General features: G+C 46.3%; 1 protein-coding gene across 4 annotated transcripts in view; it reads left to right on the forward strand.

Moving 5' to 3' along the window:
• Window positions 1–23,747, forward strand: part of LOC138748739 (forkhead box protein A2-like) — a 33,074-nt gene that overhangs the window by 4,183 nt on the left and 5,144 nt on the right. Inside the window, exon 2 of one of the 4 annotated variants that reach the window (XM_069909407.1) lies at window positions 9,503–9,822. The exons of 2 other annotated variants lie outside the window; for them this stretch is intronic. In XM_069909407.1, the coding sequence (XP_069765508.1) occupies window positions 9,610–9,822 (213 nt within the window). In that variant the 5' untranslated portion in view covers window positions 9,503–9,609. Of the gene's footprint in view, window positions 1–9,502; window positions 9,823–15,327; window positions 15,525–23,747 lie in introns of all 4 variants that reach the window. One more of the 4 variants, XM_069909409.1, reaches the window with a different exon arrangement.

The following is a 23,747-nucleotide window of genomic DNA, read 5'->3' on the forward strand; positions in this document are numbered from 1 at the left end:
GTGGTTCTTTCCATCAGTGGAGTGTTTGCTGGAGAAGTGGTTCGCTCCAGTGTATGAAGGCACATATCCCATTTACTTCATCATCCTGCATCTTCGCATGAGTATGTCACTCAATACTTTCACAAGGGTACCAAAGCCAACCCCTCCCTGGCTAGGCCAGGCCTTGTGCAAATATCGTCTCCCCAGTGTCATGTCCCACATACAGGCTGTGAGACTGATAAAAAGAATCCTGTAAATTATTCCCAAATACTTGTACTGTATATAGATTTTAAAAATTATTGCTGTGTCTGTGTATATATACTGGATATATAATACACACACACCTCTCTCTCTCTCTCTCTCTCTTTCTCTCTCTCTCTCGACCATGCTGTTGAAGATGCAGCTACACTGGGCAGGGCACATCTCTAGACTGGAGCATCATCGACCGCCCAAGGTTGCGCTGTATGGCGAATTCTCCACTGGCCACCCTGACAGGGGGCTCCAAAAAAGAGGTACCAGGACTCTCTGAGGAAATCTCATTAACCATCGCCAGTGGTCTGCTCCAGCTTCCGATCACATGGCCTGGCGACACACCATTCACCAGCCTGTCTCCTCCTTCAGGAACACACGCAGGGCTGGAGATGGAGGAAGAACCGTGACCCCAAACCCAGAATAGAATTTCCCTGCAGACGCAAACAGCCCCCTTTGTAAATCTTCATTCGCAAAACCAAGCCATGATATATAGGTACACCCTGCTTTATGAAACTAGAACATTCCTATGAAACCTTTCGTAAACCGAAATGGTGTAAAGCAAAGACTCATTCACTGCTATTGAAGGATATTTTCATAAAAGTGAAAACCCATTCAAATCCTTTCATCAAGCGAGCATTTGTAAAACAGGATATAACTCTGTGTGTGTGTGTGTGTGTGTGTGTGTGTGTGTGTGTGTGTGTGTGTGTGTGTGTGATTACTATGTGCTATTTATTGTGCGAGCATGCATGTGAATCGTGGACGGAGAAACTTAGTTGCATCTAGTTGTACAGTACCCTATACCCTGGTGTCTGTGGGGATTGGTAGATGCTTCCTTTACTCTTACAAAGCCTAACTAATACACCTGGATTAAAAATAAACAGTCTAAAAGACAAAAATACTCAACTGTACTTTCACTGAACAAACTTCACTTGGATGAATATATAAACCATAAAGTTTTTTACTTTACTTTCAGTTTCATTCTTTGAAAACATTTAACCGTCGCTGCATCTGCAGATTCCTCCCCCTCCAATGGAGCCGCCCGAAAGACGAACAATAACATTATAGATAATGAACCCCCCCCCCTCCCCCAAGTTTACAGATAAAGCCTCTGACTGGGGTGGCTCTAACTAAGCAGAGATAAGGGGACACTTTAAGAGAGTCGCCCCAACGGCGAGCAGCATCAACCAGCTCTTCATCCTGGGCGACACCATCGCTGTTTCACACAACTTTATTCCAACAGCTGCTATGAGCAAAGCCCGACCAAGGCCCTCCGCTGGCTGAATATTTGCTCCTATCTTCACCAAAGGTTGACGTGTTACTTCAGAGAACATTTACTTTTACAATTTTAAACATGTATTTATTACCTATTATTTTAATTTTTTAAATTTATTTTCCTCGATTTTTCTTGCTGGTTGCTTCAGACTGCTTGTTGCTTGAATTCCGGATACCAGGGGTTTTACTGTATATGTACAGTCAGATGATAATGAATGTGAACTAAGAGTGTCCACTTCCTGCACATCGTCCACCTCTGCCCAACCTCACCTCAAACATCCATTCGTCTAGACTTGCCATTTTCCACTCCTCTTGGCCAACCTCATTCATTCTACCCTCTCCAGACCTTAATGCCATCCCAAATGTTACTCAAACACACACTGAGTTACTGCTCGACCCTTAATCTGATCCTTCCAGACCCAAACCCATTAAGCTGAGCAGTACCCTGGTTTTAAAACACTGCCTTTGTTTCCGACAGATTCTGTCGTTCCCTCCTGTCCTAAATCACTGTTAGAATTGAAGTCTCCTGTTAATCCTGTGTATGATGGTGTGTCGCTATATCAATAAGACCACAAGTTATCAGAGCAGAAATAAAGTCTGCCCTGCCATTCGATCACAAGCCGATCCATTTCCCCACAGCCCCACCTTCTCCCCATAATCTTTGATGCCCTGGCTGCTCAAGAACCTATCAATCCCTGTCTTAAACACACCAATGACCAACAAATGCCACGGATTTCTCCGGATCTCTGTTCTAAGGGGATGCCCTTCAATCCTGAAGTTGTGCCCCATTGTCCTAGACTCTCCCACCGTGGGAAAGAACCTTTCTACATCTACTCTGTCCAGACCTTTCAACATTCAAAATGTTTCAATGAGATTTCCCCCACCCCCCTTCATTTTCCTAAATTCCAATGAGTTCAGGCCAAGAGCCATCGAATGTTCCTCATATGATAACCCTTTCGTTCATGGAATCATCCTAGTGAACCTTCTCTGAACCCACTCCAACATCAGCACATCCTTTCTTAAATGAGGAGGCCAAAACTGCTCAAAATTCTCCATGCGAGGCCTCACCAGGGCCTGATAAAAACTCAACATCACATCCCTGCTCTATTCCTCTTGAAATGAATGGCAGCATCACATTTGCCTTCTTCACCACTGACTCAACCTGCAGGATTACCTTCGTGCTGTCCTGCACGAGGACTCCCAGGTCTTTTTGCATCTGGGAATTTACAATTTTCTCAGCCTTGAGCCCCTTTATTTTTTTTCTACCAAAGTGCATGGCTTTCTGACATTTGCCGCTTCTCTGCCCAGTCTCCTAATCTGTCTAAGACCTTTTACAGCCTCCAAGTTTCCTCAACACTCCCAACACACCCCTCAACACTCCCCCAATACTCCCCCAACACTCCCCCCAACATTCCCCTCAACACTCCCTCCAATAGTTCCCCAAACACTCCCCTCAACACTCCCCCAACATCCCCCCCAATACTCCCCCCAACACTCCCCCCAAAATTCCCCCCAATACTTCCCCCAACACTCCCCACTCCTCCAGCTCCCTTTATTATATCCGTAGCATTGATCAGGTATTTTTTCTCTCCATCAATGCGTCCCTTGTGTGTGTATTTATATTGAAATGCTTCTATCCATGCAAATATTAATGTGTCGATGTGTGTATTTATGTGTCTGTCAGTGTGTATTTGTGAATGAGTTAGGGTTTGTGTTGAGTATATGTTTATGTGAGTGTGCCAGTGTGTATTTATATGTGTTGTGTTTGAGTTGTTTCTTTAGATGCACGTGTTTATGATGTGTTAATATGTAATATCAATTTGAGCTTCAGAAGACTGCAGTATGTGTTTATTTCAATCTGTTGCCCTACGTATCCATCCAACTGTGTCAGTCTGTGTGTTTGTATCAGTGTCCACCTTCCTATCACTGTCCCATTGGTGCATCTCTGTGCGTTGTTTCCCTTTGTTTATCTCCTCGCCGACCATCTCTCTGACCACTGTCAAGGCCTAAATGGTTAGTGCCACGCTGTTAACAGGGCCAGCGGCCGGGGTTCAAATCTGGCGCTTTCTGTAAGAAGTTTGTACATTCTCCCCGTGTCTGCGTGGGTTTCCTCCAGGGGCTCCGATTTCCCCCCCTCCTCCAAAAATGATTGGGTTTGTAGATTAATTGGGCAGCGTAGGTTTCATGGGCCAAAAGTGCCTTCCGCCATTCTGCATTGTTACAATTAAAAATTTTAATTCAACCGAACCGTTTTCAAGCATCATCACCCTGATGGTCCACGAATCCCCAACGTCACTCAACATTCATCTTGAAGGACTCAAGCTCAAAATGTCAGTTCTGTATCTTTATCTTTGCTTCACAAAGGACACGGTTTGACCTGAGGGCATTAACATCGACTGCTCCAGTTTCTACCGGCCCACTCCCCATTCTCCCTCCCTTCCCCATCCCTCCATCTCCTTTCCTCCAGCTCTCCACCCCCTCCCCTCTCCATTCACAGAGCCATCTCCCCCTCCCTCTGCTTGCTGGTGAGCCCTCCATCCCTCATCCACCGGTTACCTCCTGCCTGTGGCACCGTGCTCGTCCCTCAGCCCCTCCCTCCCACTATTTAGTTTGGGCGCCTGTCAGCAGTTTGTTCACATCTTGATGAAGGGCTGGTTCTGTATTGTTACCGTTGCTACATAAAGGACGCTGTTTGACCTGCTGAGTTTCTCCAGCGTCATGTTTGTACCTTTAACGGGTTAGTCTTGGTGCGTGAATCTTGACTTTCATTCTGCAGTTTGTGTCACTGTTCATCACTAACATGGAAGCAGTCCATTTGGCCCATCATGTTCATGGTGCCTCCCTGTGGACCTTTCCCATTCATCTGAATTCCCCCCCACCAAATATTTCCCTGCACCCCCGAAACTTATTTTCCCTTCCGCACCTGCCCATCAACCCCTCTTTGATTCTTTTTGCCATTTAAGGGGTCATTTCGAATGGCGAATTACCCTACGAGCGCATCCGAGGGATTTGGGAGGAAACCGGGGCAGAATCCCCCATGGTCACAGGAGACCACGGTCAAACTGTACCCGACTGGGTCCCATTGTTGATGTTAGTCTATCACCAAGAAATGAGTGGGGGGGGGAGAATTTATTGTCCTATACAGAGCACAATGTACAAATATCAAAGCATTTATGTATTTAGCAGGGAGTGGCTGAGGGTTGATGTGTCAGTGATTGTTCCATGGGCGTGTCACTGTATTATTACTGAAGTGTGTCCTCGATATCGATTTATAATTGAGTCTTTTGCTTAATAACACTGAACATCAAAGACTTTGCTTCCTGAACACTTTTGGGTGTATTTTATGGAATTTGAGCTGCTGGTCATGAAAATCACTTTAAAATTTCCTATCACATATCCTTTTTTTTAGATATAATCTATTTTTGTGATTTCCTGTCATATTTTAAGTCCACTTCAAGCATCTAAAACCACGAAGTGCAACATGTCATCGAAAATTCATTTTCTGCATTCACACTTAGACGCCTTCCCCGCTGATCTTGGTGCCGTCAGTGACGGACACAGTGAAAGGTTTCACCAGGACATTGCTACCGTGGAAAAGCAGTATCAGTGCAACTGGAATCCATCAGTGCCGGCCGGCTATTGTTGGACACTGACATGAGAGGCATCAGATGCTGAGTACAAATGAAAATGAGTGGCAAAACATTTTTAGGTCAGTTGAACTAACATAATTTCTCACCATTATGATGGAATTAAACGTACTAAATTCAATAAAAATTAAATTAATGTCTTTCCAACTTCCTACGTGATACGGCAAATCTTTGCGTTCAGCTTGACGTTGTCTATCATAAACCCCAATTCATTTTCAGAAAGCCAAACCTTTTGAAAAAATAGTTGTCCAGTGTAATTATATCCTTGTGTGAAAATGGCCACGTCAGTGGATTCACATCAGTGTGTCGTAAATATTATTTCGGAGTCAAAGCACAATCTGCTGGAGGAATTCAGCAGGTCGAGTCGTGTCAGTGGGAGAAAAAGCACAGCCGTCGTTTCTGGCCGACATCTCCTCGAAACATCGCCTGCTTTTTCCTCTCCCGCTGACGCTGCTCAATGCGATGCTCCAGCGGATCATGTTTATCCTCAGATTCCAGCGTCTGCTGTCTCCTGTATGTCAGACGGCCTGTGGTGGCCGGCAGCTCGCTCCGCATGTTCGATGAAATGTGTGTATTACACTGGTGCTGTGGGGCAGTGGTGGAGGCGGACATAGTCGTTAATGCTTAAGCGGCTCTTAAACAGACACATGGATGAAGGGATGTGAAAAGATCTCATTTAATTCGACATGGTGTTTGGTGCCTGCCATCCTGTTCTATGCTTTATGTTCATTCTGCATCCTTGAACCATTGGGCCCCTCTGGGAGGTGATACCCGTGTGATTCTGCATCCAGTAAATCAGCCATTTTTTTGGATATGGCCCTTAGGTGTCTGCTCAAAGATTACGGGCCCCCTTTTCCCCGTGAAGCAGTGAAGTTCAGTTAATTTTTTTCCATAATTCTCTCCTACCAACTACAGTAAAAATATTAATGTAACATGAGGTGTAAAGAAAACAAGGTTTTTACTTAAATGTGCTGTGGTCCCCGGGGCGTAGAGAATGGGTGCTTTAAATCAGAATGAACCTGATGTGTTTACAAGCATGACATACAACGTTACAGCACAGAACAGGCCCTTAGTCCCATGATCTTTTGCCAGCCCATCAATATAACTCTTCCCCACCTCAAGCCCATAGCCCTCTATTATCCTTACATCCATGTGAAGTTCCCAGCCTCCACCACCACCTCCGGCAATGCTACCACTCTCTGTGTAAAAATATTTACCTCTGACGCCTCCCCCCCTTAAACTTTCTCCCATTCCTTTCAAACAGGAGTCCATTGGTATTTGCTACTGTGGCCCAGAGAAAAAAGCGCTGGCTGCCCACCCTAACTAAGCCCCCCTCATAATCTTATGCACCTCTATTAAGTCACTTCTCATCCTTTGTTGTTGCAAAGAGAAAATCCCCATCTCTGTCAGCCTTGCTTCATAAGACGTCCTCCAATCTAGGCAACATCCTGGTAAATCTCCTCTGCACAGCTTCCACATCCTTGTAATGCAACATTGTGTGTGTTTATTTCAGGGTGTCACTAAGCCTGGTTATCTCACCGTGCAGATGTTACTAACCAAACGAGACTCTCATATTCACAAAGCAATATTTATTTATTTATTTGTATAGATGAAATACCTGTCTTGCATGTCTGTATATGTGTTATGTCTGGGTATGTGTCTGCATCTTTTGTTCCAAGGACCAGAGAACGCTGTTTCGTCGGGTTGTACTTGTACAATTGGTTGACAATAAACTTGACTTGAAGATATAATTATTCCTGGTATCCGGCATCTATGGGGATCGGTGGATAATTGTATTTTCCGGTTGCTTGAGGCTGCACGTTGAGAGTGAGGTCCACCAATTTGCGGATTTTTTTACCTATTTATCCTCTTTTTTTTGCCGCTTGCTTGAATTCTGGATAACGGGGTTTAACTCTATAAATATCTTGGGAGATTCAGTTAATTACAGAGCACTGTTCATCAATCTCACAGCCTGTGGGAAGAAGTCGTTCCCCAGCCTGGTTTTGAGGCAGAAAATAAATAGGTAAAAAAATACAGAAGTTTAAAACTGGTGGTGGGGTCTTTGAGGATAGAGGCCACTTGTCAATTTTCTCGATGGAGTGAAGTCTGGTGCACGTGATGTTGCAGGCTGAGTTAACAACCCCTGGAGTTTATTCTTGTCCTGGGAATTGGCATCTCTGTACCAAACAGTGATGCAATCAGCCAGAATGCTCTCCACGGTTCACCTGTAGAAGTTTACGAGAGTCTTTGGTGTCGTACCGAATCTCCTCAAACACCTCAGCCTCCAACTGGTCTCCTGAGCTTGGCACTCAGTTCATGACTCCCTATTCCAGAAACTTTTTACATTTTGACATACAGTAAGGTAACAGGCCCTTCTGGCCCACAAGCCTGTGGTGCCCAAATCAAATACCCCAATTAACCTACAAAATACTGCACCTTATACTTTTTGCACTTTTGGACGTGCTAATGACGGCATAAAATCACAGACATGCATGTTCTCACCTTGGCTGCAGAGAGGTCACATTTGATTGCCATGTTAATGCCACTTTCACACAGTGAACTCAGATTGGGAACATCTGATCAGATATGATTTATTGTCCTGTAATAAAACAGAAATGTAATATTACATGAAATTGCCTTTCGCCTGCCACAAGGCAGACAAAGATTCGCCATCAGCATTACCCGGCGCCCCTTACAGTCAGAGGAGGAGAAGGAAAAGAGAGGCCCTTCGGGGTCACTGAATGTCCATGGACTCACCTCCAACAATTCCCGCAGTCTCTGCAGCCGGACAGACTCCTGTTCGATCCATCAGCCGCCCGAGCTCCAGGTCCGAAGCTTCAGCATCCAAGGCCCCTTCGGGAGCCCTTGTTGACCTCGGCTCCCTCTTGAATCACGGCTCCTATATCTGGTTCTCATCAGCTGGCCTCCAGCAGCCTGAGGCCTGATGTGAGTCCTTCAGCCGCAGAACCCCTCACTGGTCCGCCACCTGTGTTCACTGTCCTGTAGAGTCTCCTCTGCTTCTGCTTTTGCTTCTCAGTGGGGGGGGAGGGGATGGTCTCCCTGTTTTCTGGTGCCCTGCACCGGTCCACTGCTCCCCTGGAGTCTGCAACCTCTCATGGCCACTGCTGAACACAGGTGCTGCCATCTTGTCACAAGATTTTAAACAAAACACTGTTGGCTCCTTTAACTGTTTGTTTCAAGTGTGCACGGAGCCATCATTAGTGGGACTGGCCAGAAGGACCCACGGGGGTGTGCTGCATCTCCTCTCCCCACTCTCCCCAGGTCTGCACCAGTGGCAGCGCTGCCGTTAGACGTGCAATAGTGTTCCAGGCATTTGAGGTGAACCAAAAGGTGAACCCATGGGCACCAATCGGACTTCCTCCCACCCCTGCCCCTCCTCAACTGTCAGAATGGTACCATCCTCTTTACCATTCAGCTGGTCATAGTAAATGAACACCTCCCTATCCCACGGACGAGTGTCCATCACAGTTCCAGAGTCTCATTCCTCCTCCAGCCCTCATGATACCAAACCTCCAGAAGCAACAAACAGTGAGGAATGTCCAACGCAGGAGGCTGGAGATCTCGGGACCAGGCAGGTTCATCTATTGTGTTCCAGTCAGGAACAAACGATGGACACCTGATGCCTCAAAGTTCAAAGCTCAGATTTATTGTCATGATGTTATGTCCAAGCCTGAGTTTCTTTATCCCGAGGGCCAGGCAGAATTACCACTTATTGGTCATGCAAAAAACTGTACACAGCGTACACATGGAAACAGATAACAAATGTAAACAAACTGACTGCAATACAGAGAGGAAAAAAAATCAATAAAGTGCACAAGTGAGAGAGGCCTTAAACGAGTCCCTGATTGAGTTTGTGGTTGAGGAGTCTGAAGGTGGAGGGGAAGCAATTGTTCCTGAACCTGCGAGTCTTCTGGCACCGAGACCTCTTTCCCGATGGCAGCAGCGAGAACAGAGCGTGCGCTGGGGGGATGTGGGGATTGCTGCTGCTCTCTGACGGCAGCATTCCTTGTAGATGTTCTCAATGAGGGTTTTGCCTGTGATGTCCTGGTCTTTGTCCATTACCTTTTGCGGGGCTCTTTGCTCAGGGATATTGATGTCCCTATACCAGACCGTGGTGCAGCCAATCAGTACACTTTCCACCTCACCTTTAGAAATTTGCCAGGGTTTCTGATGTCATCGCCAACTCCTGTGGAAGTAGAAGTGCTGACGTACGTTCTTCACGACGCCATCAGTCTGTTGGGTCCAGGAAAGATCCTCCGAGATGGTGACTCCCAAGAACTTAAATTTGCTCGTAGTATATTTTTCTCATTCTTACACTTTTTGAGTTTCAGGTCACTCGTCCGAGAGCTACGGGTACCATGTGACTCAGTTCTACCTGTCGCATGGTCAGTGGCTAAACGGGCTTCCCCCACCAGGTTTTACCTGGTACAGAAGGTGGATGGACACCCTGCAGGATGCAAGCAAGACCTGTCAAAGGGCAGACGAACCCTCTCGTAGGGTCAGCGGCCATCTAGCAAACTCGTGCCGTGAAGCACGGAAAGGGGGTCCCCTTGCATTGAAGCTTGGTCTGGCCATTCACTGCAACAGGATTTCCCCCCTCAGCCATCTTGGACCTCACCAGGCTGCTGGATCGGGAAGGGATGTTGAGAAGGTGGGTCTGGACTTGTGCAACCCCCTGCTCACCTAAATCCATTCACGCACATGCTGTTCCTTTCTGAGGGGTGGGGGGTATCATCGTATCAAACCCCACAAACTGACTGAAAGGAGCCATCATCGTCCTATACAAGAAGAAGAAATAATATATAAAATTAAATTTAAAAAAAGATTTGCTCACCTTCTCCAGCTCTGATTCTCCCAATGATATCCTGGTCCACAGGCATGAAGTAGGGTATTGACACGATACCCTCTGGGCCATCATTTATCTGGCTAGACATAAGATCCAGAACAGCCAGATGCCAGTGGAGCATTCCCGGCCACATCTGCGTCTTTCACAGTGTGAATCTATCTGTTTTATACTCCATTTGTGTATGTCAGAGCATCACGGTCACTGTGTGATCTGTGCAAGTCCATGTACTCATTTTCCACACACTCACTCTGAGATAGGAGGCCATTCAGTCCATCCGGTCAATGCTGCACCCAGACCAATCCCACCGAGTTATTTCTCGGTAAATTATTCCCCTGGTTCTCCTGAGTTCCGCCGGGCGATTAACCTCTCAGCTCCTCCCAAGCACAGGGGAGGGAGAAACCCACACGGTCACGAGTGGGGAGGGGGGCGAGGGGAGGAACATGCAAACTCCACACAGACTGCGCCAAAGGTCGGAATTGAACCCAGGTCTCTAACGCTGTGGGATAGCTTCACTACCTGCTACATTGGTGTGCTGGTATTATAAGAACCTAAGAAATAAGAGCAGGAGTTGGCCATCTGGCCCGTTTAGCCCTGATTTGCCATTCAATATGATCATGGCTGATCTGATGATCGGCTCATCTCCACCCACCTGCCTTTTCCCCATATCCCTTAATTCCCCTAATAAGAATGTTGAGAGCCTTGTCCCTGTATTTGTTTACAAAATCACATCAGTTTATTTCATATCATTTTGTGTTCGTCATTACCATTGTGCCAGTGGTTTCATGCTTGCTAATCTGTGTTTGTTTGTGTTTGTTGGCCTGTGTTTGAGTTGGTTTGTGTTTGAGTTAGTCTGTGTTTGGATTGGCATGTGTTGGAGTTGGCCTGTGTTTGACTTGGTTTGTGTTTGTTGGCCTGTGTTTGAGTTGGTTTGTGTTTGAGTTAGTCTGTGTTTGGATTGGCATGTGTTGGAGTTGGCCTGTGTTTGAGATGGCATGTGTTTGAGTTGGTCTATGTTTGAGTTAGTCTGTTTGAGTTGGTTTGTGTTTGTTGGCCTGTGTTTGAGTTAGTCTGTGTTTGGGTTGGTCTGTGATCCAGTCAGTCTGTGTTGGTCTGTGTTTGTGTCGGCACCTGTACCACACAACACATTAACACTCAGCTTATTACTGAGTGCCTGATGGTGAGTTACAGTGTGTTTGTGTCACAATGCAATTCGCTGATTAATGGTGTCAAGGTCTTTAGTCTAGGGATTCAAGTGTGAAATGCATCTATCCCGGACTGAAATATGCTGCCGACGCTTTCTAGGTAGTTTTGTGTCACTCCAGAGTTACAGTGTACTATTGCAAAAGTGGCAAACACGTGTGCAGATGTGATTCCCACATCTGGTGGGCATCATTCCCACATCTGGTGGGCATCATTCCCCAAGGAACGCAGCCTTTAGTGAATCTTGAGGGACATGAGGTCCTTAACCCGGGAGTGACCATCAAGGAGTCATGTTCTCACTCTGCTGTGCTAACTAAGGTCAGTTATCTTTTCATCTTCCTGTCGGAGCTCTTCCTTTGAGATGTTCCCCCCACCAATGATGGTCCACTCAACCCTGCTTGAAAATTCCTGACACCATTTTCCCACCCTCCCATCAACCCCATTAATTATCCAACCTCCAAAACCCCCACCCCACCAATGAACCCAGATCCTGAACTATGCCCACCCACCCACCCACTCATCTCACTACAACCCACTGAACCCCTCCCAAGTCCCATTAATCTCCTACCCCTATAAGGACACAGTCCAGAGCAAAGTCTCTTCAAGGCAAGTCAACTTCCTCCTACCTGTGAGTCCCTCTCTCACTGCTCCTGGTCTCTGATTTCAAAATCTTTCCAGCTCTTTGCTCACGAATACTGCCAGTTTGTGAGATATATCATTACCTAGAGCACAGAAATCCACCTTGGCTTTGTCCATTGCATCAGCAGGGATCTCCCGGTTTCTATCCATTTCCATTCCTCTTTCCATTCCCATGTCTGTCCGTGGTCTCGTGCGCAGCCAGACTGAGGCCACCCGCAAATTGGAGGAACAATACCTTACCTTCTGACTGGGCCCCCCTCCAACCAGATAGAATTAACTTTGAATTCTCCAGTTTCCGTTAAACAGTGCCACCCCACCCCCCCATATCTTCCATTCCCCTTTGCCTTTCCTCTCATTCTCTCTCTCTTTCTTTTCCCTTTTCCCTCTGTCTCCTTTCACAGAGACAAAATCAATTCTCATAATCTCACCAGAGACTCAACACCTCTATATGGACTCTTCCCCTGGCTAGTCTTGTCTCTATTCTGATGCCTTCCTGTTCTTTGCTTACACCTTAAAGGAGGGCTCAGGCCTGAAATGTTGGTAATATATCTTTACCTCCTATGGATGCTGCAAAACCAGCTGAGTTCTTCCAGCATTTATTGTTTGTTTCCATAGACTTTACAGGCCCTTCAGCCCACAGTGTAATAACCTACTGCCTAGAATTTCCCCACTGCAAAACCCTCCATGTTGCTCAGTTACGTGAACCGATCTAATCATCTGTCACAAAGCTCTGTTGTCCCTGCCTCCACTACTGTTACTGGCAGCACATTCCATGCCCCCATCCCTCTCTGTGTAAAGAACTTACCTCTTACATCCCCCTCCCAACCCCGCACTTACTCCCAAGCACCTTAAATCTGTGCCCCCTCGGGTTGGCCATTTCAGCCCTTGGGGGAAAAGGCCTCTGGCCGTCCACAGGATCAACGCCTCTCATCATCTTGACCACCTCTATCAGGTCACCCCCCCTCACCCTCCGTCACTCCAAGGAGAAAAGACCAATTGATATCTCTGTAAATGTGTCCATATGCCACACCATTAATATCAGAATTTAGTTTTTTGATCATATTATTAACAATATACCACTTTGTATTATACACTGGTATGTCAGGAAAAGCCAATATCAGTCTTGTAATGTCCTGGTGTACGTAACATTTCCAATAAGGGCTTCATACTGGGAGCACGAACATCATTACTGATCAAGGGCCACCTTGTTACTACTGATAATTACCATTCAATCTTCGGTGTAATTACGAATGAGACTCTGAGTCCTAATCTCATCAATATTCATTTGTTTACAGCACGGTAGAAGCCTTTTAAACCCGTGCCACCCAATTTTACCCAAATTCACCTACAACCCCGGTAAGCTTTTGGAGGGTGGGAGGAAACCGGAGCAACCACAGGACACCCATTCAGACACAGGGAGAACGTACAAACATCTTACAGGCAGCGTGGGATTGGAACCCGGGTCTCTGCAGACACAGGGAGAACGTACAAACATCTTACAGGCAGCGTGGGATTGGAACCTGGGTCTCTGCAGACACAGGGAGAACGTACAAACATCTTACAGGCAGCGTGGGATTGGAACCCGGGTCTCTGCAGACACAGGGAGAACGTACAAACATCTTACAGGCAGTGCGGGATTGGAACCCGGGTCTCTGCAGACACAGGGAGAACGTACAAACATCTTACAGGCAGCGTGGGATTGGAACCTGGGTCTCTGCAGATACAGGGAGAACGTACAAACATCTTACAGGCAGCGTGGGATAGGAACCTGGGTCTCTGCAGGCACAGGGAGAACGTACAAACATCTTACAGGCAGCGTGGGATTGGAACCTGGGTCTCTGCAGGCACAGGGAGAACGTACAAACATCTTACAGGCAGCATGGGATTGAAACCTGGGTCTCTGCAGATACAGGGAGAATGTACAAACGTCTTACAGACAGTGTAGGATTGGAACCCAGGTCTCTAGTGCTGTTATAGCGTTACATTAACTGTGCCACGGTTAGTGTTTGTTAGATACGTTTCATTGTGTGTGCACACGCGTGTGTGTGCGTGCGTGGGTATGTGAGAGTGTGTGTGTGTGCATGTGCATGTCTGTGTGAGTGTGTATGCATGCATGTATGAGTGTGTGCGTGTGCATGTCTGTGTGTGAGTGTGTATGCGCACATGTATGCGAGTGTGTGTGTGCGTGTGCATGTCTGTGTGTGAGTGTGTACGTGTGCATGTATGCGAGAGTGTGTGAGTGTGTGTGCATGTGCATGTCTGTGTGTGTGTGTACGTGTGCATGTATGCGAGAGTGTGTGTGCGTGTGCATGTCTGTGTGTGTACATGTGAATGTATGTGAGAGTGTGTGTATGTGCATGTCTGTGTGTGAGTGTGTGCGTGTGTGTGTGTGTGTGTGTGTGTGTGTGTGTGTGTGTGTGTGCGCGCACGTGTGCATGTTTAAGAGTGTGTGTGATTGTGTATAGTTATTAATCTGACATTTTTTAATGTAGACACAGAACACAGTATCAGGCCCTTCCAGCCATGAGCCCGTGCTGGCCAATTACATCCAGTTACCCTACAACCGCTGTACATTTTTGGAACACAGGAATAAACTGAAGGAAACCCATGCAGACATAGGGACAACGTACAAGTTCCTTATGGACAGCGCGGGATTCAAACCTGGGTCGCTGGCGTTGAGCTAACCACTACACTAACTGTGGGGACATTGTGTATGTTACTACACCATTACATTTGCTTGCTAGAGTATGTGTGCTAATATGATCCCTGTTATTCTGTCATTAATTGTGCCGGTGTCGGTGCTGCGCAACTGCTCAGTAAAAGGAGGTGGAAGGCACTCCTTCCGTCCGATAGACGATGGGTTACCCTTGGGCAAGGTGGAGGACCTGTTTAGCCTCCCAGTCAGGGTCACGTGAAGCCACGGATCGCAGATGGTGGATGGTTTTTACAAGCAGATTCGCCAGTTTGGAATTGATGATTGTAAAGCTAAAATCACTGGGCAGACGAATCTGCTGATCAATGGCCAGGTTACCCGTCCAGTACGGACACTGCAACTGAAGAAGGCAACGGGAAACCACGTCGGTATTTTTCCCCTTGTATAATCATGAACTCAGCATTGACGGAGAACAGGGGAGGCAACAACTACAATTCGGAGGGTCAGGGATCACGACGGATGGAGAGACAGGATCGCCCAGGCCGAACGCCGAATGAATGAATATCACTTACTATTTTGTTAGTACTTACATCTAGGGAGTTTCTGTGCGATATTCCTATAAGTTTGAGTGTGTTTCTACTAATATCATTTCTACAAGTGTGTCTTAGTGGGTCAGGGAATTACAGAGTGATACAGCACAGAAACAGGCCCTTCAGCCCAACCCATCCATGCTAGTCAAGGTGCCCCCCCCGCACTAACCCCATTTGGCCTACGATTGGCCCATATCCTCTGCTGAACCTTTCCTATCCATGCACCAGGTCCAAATGTCTTCTGAGCTTTGCAAATGAAGTGGTCGAAATGGGGAGTGATGCTGGAGGAGATTTGGAACAAGGACTAAGGCAATGAGAAGACAGGAAGAGGAAATGGCCCATCACAGAGCTCATGGCAACACATCTGACTTCTAGGAAGTGCAAAGGATCAAGGGAGAAGGCGTCCAGGGAACAAGTCCCGTCAGGTGGATGAAAGCACTGGTGGAGGGAATGAGGTTGGATCTTGCAATTCCACGGATTATCTGTGGAATTTTCTACCTGTTGAAAAAGTGAAGGCGACCTCTAAATATATTTAAGACAAGGTTAGATAGATTTTTACATTAATGGATATGGGGAAAAGGCAGGTCGGTGGAGATGAGCCGATCATCAGATCAGCCATGATCTCATTGAATGGTGGAGCAGGCTCGACGGGCCGAATGGTTGGCTCCTGCTCCTGTTTCTGATGCTCTTATCTTTGTTACAGACACAGGTGGTGGAGGGCTGTGAGACTTCTCTGACGGGGGGGGGGGGGGGGGGGGCAGAGGGGTACATTGCATAATGAAGAAGAGGTAATGGGGCCAGGGAATTGGAAATTGGGAGAAGGGTGGAGGGCCCATGAGGCGTCCTCGAGGTAGAAGGGAAGGGACCGGGCAGGGGAAGCAGGATGGAGTCAAGGTATCAGTGGGGCAGAGCAAGTGGAAACAATGGGGAGCCAGAGGAATCCTGTTTGTAGACCTTGAATAATGTGTGATAGTGTATTTGCACTAAAGCTGTTTATCCATGGATGAGAACATTATTCCTATTAGGGTTGCACTGTACTGTTAACAAGTCACTGTGCCGTGTCACTGCTTTGAATGCATTGTAATGTTTGCACAAATATAATTCCTCCTGTGGTTTTATTGTGAATGCGCTAAGATAATTATAATGACATGGTCAGTGTAGCGGTTAGTGCAACACAGAATCCTCGCTCTCTGTAAGAGGTCTGTACGTCCTCCCGTGTCTGCGTGGGTTTCCTCCGGGGGCTCCAGTTTCCTCCAAAATGTATTGGTGGGGGGGGGATGGGTTTGAAGGTCAATCTGGGTGGAACAAGCACTTGGGGCCAGAACGGCCTGTGTCTGTGCTGCATGTCTAACAAGTGCGGTGACTTAAAACAAAAGTAACTGGACGGAGGTCGACAAGATATCAGAGGCTTGAACAAGCTGGGCGACCTGCACCTGTTTCCCAGGGAGGGAGTAGCAAACTCCAGGGGACCCTGTACAAAGTGAAGGGAGGAAGGTTTAGGGGTAGGATGTTTACACAGAGAGTTGCGGGGGCCTGGAATGCCTTGCCAGGGGTGGTGGTGGAGGCTGGAACATCAGGGACATTGAAGACACTCTGTTTTCGCAAGGCCCCTGAAAGCTGGTATTTAATTGCCCCTTTACTATTTCACTTACCTGTGTGGACACGACCAAAACAGGATGGGGGGGGGGGGGGGTGGGGAGGGGGTCATTTTCATCCCGGTACTTACCCACTAAGGGAGTTAGTCTCAGAGCCGATGCGTTTCTCGTTGGGATCCTGTGTAAATATCGCACTCTCCCGGCTTTTCTTGGTTCAGTGTGAACGCTCCGATCTGACCCGACCCGTCCTTAAACACAGCGGGCTGTTGACATGCCAATTTACTTGGATCTCAGTGTGAAAGCATAGACAGGCTCCTGGATGGATGAAAACTAGAGAGTTACGAGGTAGGTCGGTATATATGGGTCAGCACCACATCGTGGGCTGAAGGGCCTGTACTGTCCTATGTTAAATATGTGTTATAACGTGAGTACACTTGTCATTTCTATTAGAGTATATTTTGTTAGTCCTAACGTAATGTATCATGGGATATGTGCCGATTACATCACTACCAGGGTTGGGGTCACCCTGTGGGTTATGTTCAGGATTACAAGGCACTGGGGAGACCTCACTGGGAATATTGTGAGCGGTTTTTGGCTCCTTGTTTAAGAAAGGATGTGCTGATGTTGAAGTGGGTTCGGAGGAGGTTCACAAGGATGATTCAGGGAATGAAAGGGTTATCGTATGAGGAGCGTTTGACAGCTCTCGGCCTGTACTCGTTGGGATTTAGGAGAATGAGGGAAGGGGATTCATTGACACATTTTGAACATTGAAAGGCTTGGACAGAGTAGATGTAGGAAGGTTGTTTCCCATAATGGGAGAGTCTAGGACAAGAGGGCACAACTTCAGGATTGAAGGGCTCTTGGAACTGAGACATGGAGGAATTTCTTCAGCCAGAGGGCGGTGAATCTGTAGAATTTGTTGCCACAGGCGGTTGTGCAGTCATTGGGGGTATTTAAAGCAGAGATTGATAGGTTCTTGATGAGCCAGGGCATCAAAGGTTATGGGGAGAAGGCTGGGCAGTGGGGCTGAGTGGGGAAATGGATCAGCTCATGATTGAGTGGCGGGGAGACTTGATGGGCTGAATGGCCTTATTTCTGCTCCTATGTCTTACGGTCTAAATGTTCTGAATTTCTGCATCTACCTATTACAGCATGAGAATATATGCACATGTCATTTCAATCAACGACCATCGTATGTGTCTGGCAGACCAGTCATGGGCAAGGTCTTGATCCAAAGCTTTGATGATTATGTGTTCTGTACGATCACATAACAATAAAGGAGCTTGCCACTATATTCCAATATCATCGCCCTCCGTGTATCGCCATAAGACCATAAGATGTAGGAGCAGAGGTAGGCCATTCGGCCCATCGACTCCAGTCTGCCATTATGTCATGTGTGTTCTAATAACATTACTGTATTACCCTGGGTACCAACATCTTTCAGGTGAGCCTGTCCGAATGTTATTAATATTTGAGGGTCACTGGATTTCATTAATAATCACTTGCCATTGTGTGTGTGAGTTATTATCTCAGGGCATGAGTAAATATTAGACCTTGAATGAGTCACCTTGCGATAATTAACACCTGGATCTGCATGTCATTATTGCATTATCAATATTCTCGTGAATGTCATTCCTAATAATGTCTCAGGGTGTGTTGGAACGTCACTCTTCGTGCTGCTGTTTACGTGTCAACTTCATTACCAATGGGACGTCATTCCATGTGTTCCTATCATTTCCATGAATGTGTCAGCGGGTGTGCGATTTATGGGATATTGTGCCGATATCATCGAAACTTGTTTGTGCAAATGTCATTGTTCATGTGTCAGTGTGGGTGTGTGGGTGTGTGGGTGCGCACTTGCGCAATTATGTGTGTGTGGGCACACGCATGTTTGTGTGCCTGTGTGTGTGTGTGTGTGTGTGTGTGTGTGCATTGTGGGTGAGTCATGTCTGTGTATCAGGGTGAGTGTGTGTCTGTGTATCAGGGTGAGTGCGTGTCTGTGTATCAGGGTGAGTGTGTGTCTCTGTATCTGTGTGGATATTAATAGTATTAAATACATCGCTAGATGAGGAAATTGATGGTTACTTGAGCAATGTGCTGCAGATTTTACTTTAAATGCTTCATTGTGTGAATTTCCATCAGTGTCGTCCCCCCCCCACCCCCCGTAGATATTTATTCATCACCGAGATTGCCACTCTGCAACATTAGAACAGAACAAGTCCAATTATCCAAAATGGCCAGGACCGGGCATAAGTCGGAAAAACGATATTTTCGGAGAACTGGTCATTTTTTAAAATCAGCCCAGTAGCCAGAGCAAAACAGTTGTTTAAACAAGAACAAACAACAAGGGAAGGCCTTTTAAACATTAAAATAATGCTTAATTCTCACCAAAAATATGCCGGCCACTGCCGATCACCGACACCTCCCCACTGAGGTCCCGCTCCCGCCGGGAGCCCAACATTCCCAGTCAGTTCGGCTCTGAAATATTTTGGATAAATGAGGATTTTGGAGAATCTGATCTCGAATAATCGGAGTTGTATTGTACCTTACTCTATGTGTATGTGGTATCAGTAACATTGGTGAGTTCCTGTGGTAGTTTATGGTTTTGAATCAGTGTTCACTGCACGTGTCCGTGATAACCTTGCCCCTTCATTGTGCCGCTGTATGTGAGTGCCTGGACATGGTCCTGGTGCTTCCATCCTGTCCCCACCTATGAACCTCACCTCCATTTAAATACTGAAGCCGGATGGGAAGTAGAACCAGAGAACCAAAGAACCCTACAGCGCTGAAAACAGGCCCTTCGTCCGTGCTGACTGCCTGGTCCCACTGACCTGCACCCAGTCCATAAACTTCCATACCCCTCCCATCCATGCACCTGTAGACATTTTTCTTAAATGTTAAAATTGAGCCCGCATTCCCACAAAAGTACTGACAACCTGGTGGGTCAGAACCTCATCGCCACTTCAACCTCTCAAAATGTCATCACAAAGAACTTCTCTTAAGCTCAGTAACATCCTAAAACTTTTTTTAAAAATCCAGACTACCGTATATACTTGAAATAGTTGATCCCGTGTAAAGGTTGACTTACCCCCACTATTTTTGGCCCTGGCTGTCCATCCACCAGAGCTCCCAATGCTCCATTCCCCTGCCCATCTGAGCTACTGATGCTTCGACTGCGGATCCTTGCCCGGACCCCCGCCCATCCGAGCTCCCGATGCCCCAACTGCGGATCCTCACCTGGCTCCCCTCCCATCCAAGCTCCCAAAGCCCCAAATGCGGATTTACTACCCAGTCCCGGCCATCCGAACTCCTGATACCTTGAATGACAGAGATACTTACCCCAGGTCAAAAGTATGATATGTGTAAAAGTCGACCACCCCCCCCAAAATTTGACCCGAAAAATTGGTCCCAAAAACTTGACTTGTATTTTCGGTAGTATATGCGGTATTTGGACAGCACGGTTTGCGGTTAGCACAATGCAGTTAAGGTGCCAGAGAAAGGGACTGGGGTTCAAATTCCACGCTGTCTGTGAGGAGTTTGTACGTTCTCCCTGGGTCTGTGTGGGTTTTAACTGGGGGCTCCAGTTTCCTCCCACCGTTTGAAAACATATCGGGGGATGGTCGGTAAATTGGGTGTAATTGGGCAGCATGGAATCGTGGGCCGAAAGGACCTGTCACCGTGCTGTATGTCTAAATCTATAAATTTAAATAAAAACTATTAAAAATTAACAAAATGAAAATATGATTCCCTTCAAAAATAACTTGAAACACCCGAGCACAGATAAAACGTTAAAAATCAGTCAGAAAATAACAAACTAATTCATCTGAAATAAATGTTAAACGAAGTGAAACTTGATGCTATCACCCTGAAGATGTTATTCTCTGTCAGAGAGGGTGGCGTCTTCATGTGTTTGTCCCAAATGAAATCTGCTCCAACTCTGTGAAGTTTTTGGCACCTTATTTGAGAAAAGACGTATTGGCATTGGAGAGGGTTCAGTGAAGATTTACCAGCAATGAAAGGGTTAATATATTGGGGACGATGGTCGTCTCCTGGACTGGACTCGTTGGGGTACAGAAGGACGAGGAGGAACCTCACTGAGGCATTTCAAATGCTGAAAAGCCGGGACAGAGTAGATGTGGCCAGGATGTTTCCAATGGTCGGGGAATCAAGGGGCACAACTTCAGGATAAAAGAGTGTCAATTTAAAACAGAGATGTGTAAATATTTCATGAGCCAGAGGGTCGTGAGTCTGTTGAACCTGTTGCGACAAGCGGTTGTGGAACTGAGGTCATTGGGTGTATTTAAGACAGAGATTGACAGGTAATTGATTAGTCAGGGCATCAAGGGTTAGAGGGAGAAGGCCGGGGAGGGGGGCTGAATGGGAGGATGGATTGGAATAGTGGAGTTGATGGGCCGATTGGCCTACTTCTGCTCCTAGATCTTGTGATCTTGTAAACTTGTTTATCAAATCCGAGAGGTCTGGGCACGAGGGAAGGAAGGGTTAGATTGATGTGGAAAAGCTTTCCATTGGTCAGCACAACATCATGGGGCTGAAGGGCCTGTACTGGACTCTGAGGCTCCATGTTCTGTGTTTGCCCGGCTGCTGGGAGTTGCCTTGACTTCCTGTTCTGTCGCTTGCCTCCATTGCTTATTTGTCGGACATCAATCGTGAAATGCAGCCGGATGGTCTTTGCCCAGTCAGGCGCCACTGCTGTCAGTCAAGCCCATCCATCTGGCCAGTTCCCCTGCCAAAACATCCTCTGGAGGGTGCCACTCCTCTGCTGTTCACTGGGGGAGGCAGTACGCTGCCCTGCGAGTTATCATGTCATGGTGCTCATTTCAACCGCGTGTTCAGGTGTGAATTTTTGCATTGTGTTTTGTTGTGAATATTGTTGTCAGATTTGACCCCAGTCACAATTTCCCTTGTTGTTCTGGTGATGCAGGTTGAGCTGGACTTGCCTGGACTCACTGCTCACACCCCCCCACCCCCCCTCAGTTAGCTTCTGCAGAATTTAAGAAAGAATCACCATTTAAATGACAAACACAAGCAATTGGATACCTAAGTATACAACTAGATAATAATCTAGGCCATCTATACAAACTAAATGATCAGCCATTAATGAAGAAATGACAAGATGACTTAGAACATTGGAAAGATTTACCACTAACACTGATAGGAAGGGTAAATTGCATTAAAATGAATGTGTTCCCAACGATACAATACCTATTCCAATCGTTACCAATTCCCTTAACAGAGAAATTCTTCAAGGAACTAAAGAAAATAATAAGGAAATTCTTATGGAAAGGGGGGAAACCGAGGATAGCGCTAAATAAATTAACAGAATGGTACAAACAAGGGGGCTTACAGCCACCAAACTTTAAGAATTATTATAGAGCAGCACAATTAAGATACCTATCAGAATTTTATCAAACAAGGGAAAAACCAGATTGGACCAGATTAGAGCTAGATAAAATAGGGGAGAAGGTATCTGAACATATACTATATAAGTGGGATGAAAAGCTGGTGCAACATAGGAATTCACCAGTACTGCACCATCTGTTCAACATTTGGAAGAAGATTCACGTAGAAAGTAAAAAAACAAATTACCAACTACCAAAATTAATATTGACGCAAAATCAACTAATCCCTTTCACAATAGATAACCTTTCCTTTAGAGCAGGGGTGTCAAACTCAAATTCACGGAGGGCCAAAATTAAAAACTTGGACTAAGTCGAGGGCCGAACTAAATATTTATTGAAAATTTTCAACAACATCTGCATATTTTCTCTTCTTTCAACATATGTAATGTTAAACTTTTTCTTATTAAAATAAATGTTTAATAATAGTTTTGGATAAACTCTTTCCAGAAGCATTAACAAATGAGAAATAAAATATTCAATAAATAATATTTCTCTATAGAGGATTTGTCAAATGTTGCTAGTGTGCTGTCGAATAGTAAAATCTGAGGGCTATTGAGAATGTGGGAGAATAACATGATTCCTGAAACAATCAAATGGGTGACTGATTGTAGGCATGAACTCTAGCAGGGTTATTTGCCATGCCCTTTTTCCATCGGTACAGATATCCTTTGATTTACACACTTTTCAAGTTTTATGTCTAATGAGCTTGTATCCAGGTGCAGGACCATTTTTAACCAGGAATATATTTATCACTGTGACATGAAACTATTGGAAGATCGTTTTATCCTGAGATTAAAGTTCATAATCCTTACTCAGGCCTGTGTGCGGGAGGGCGGGGTATGCGGGCGATCGGGTTGGATAACGACAGTGCGGGGGCATTGGCTCTCGCTGCAGGGTGGCATCTCGGCGGATCAGCGGCCCCGTCACCATGAGTTGCGGATCGGCCTGCGGCAGGGAGGGGGAGAGGGCAACAGTTCTGGCGAGGTCAGGCCCGAGGCCTCCGGTTCCGGGCGCTGGGAAGCGGCCTTGGCTTCCCCTGACACCGGCCAGGCCCCAAAACCAGAATCCACGGTGAGACCCTGCAAAGTAAACAGAGGAGGTGGGGGCGATTAGCGGGCTGACGCCAATGCATTCTGGGATTTGTTGTATTACTGTGCATGCGCTATACTGGCGCGGCGGCCAGTGGGCCACCTCAAATACATTTTTGAAATGATCTTGCGGGCCAAATATAATTATATCGCAGGCCAAATTTGGCCCGCGGGCCAGAGTTTGACATGTGTGCTTTAGAGAATGGGAGAGAAAAGGAATCAAAAGAATAGAAAATTGTTTTTCGGGAAATAAATTATTATCTTTTGATCAAATGAAGTACAAATATCGTATAACTCACGGTACAATGTTTGCATACCACCAACTGAAAACCTACTTGAAGGACAAATTGGGAAGCAGACTGAGATTACCAGAAGGAAGCAGCTTTGAATATGTGATTACAGACACAATGATAATGAAAAGATTTATAACTAACATGTACATCAAACTGCAAGAGAAAGAGAATGAGAAAACAAGCTGTAAACCCAAACAAAAATGGGAACAAGATCTAAACATAAAGATGAAGAATGAAACTTGGGAAAAGCTA

The sequence above is a fragment of the Narcine bancroftii genome, chromosome 13 (genome assembly GCF_036971445.1).
Source record: "Narcine bancroftii isolate sNarBan1 chromosome 13, sNarBan1.hap1, whole genome shotgun sequence".
Taxonomy (NCBI): Eukaryota; Metazoa; Chordata; class Chondrichthyes; order Torpediniformes; family Narcinidae; genus Narcine; species Narcine bancroftii.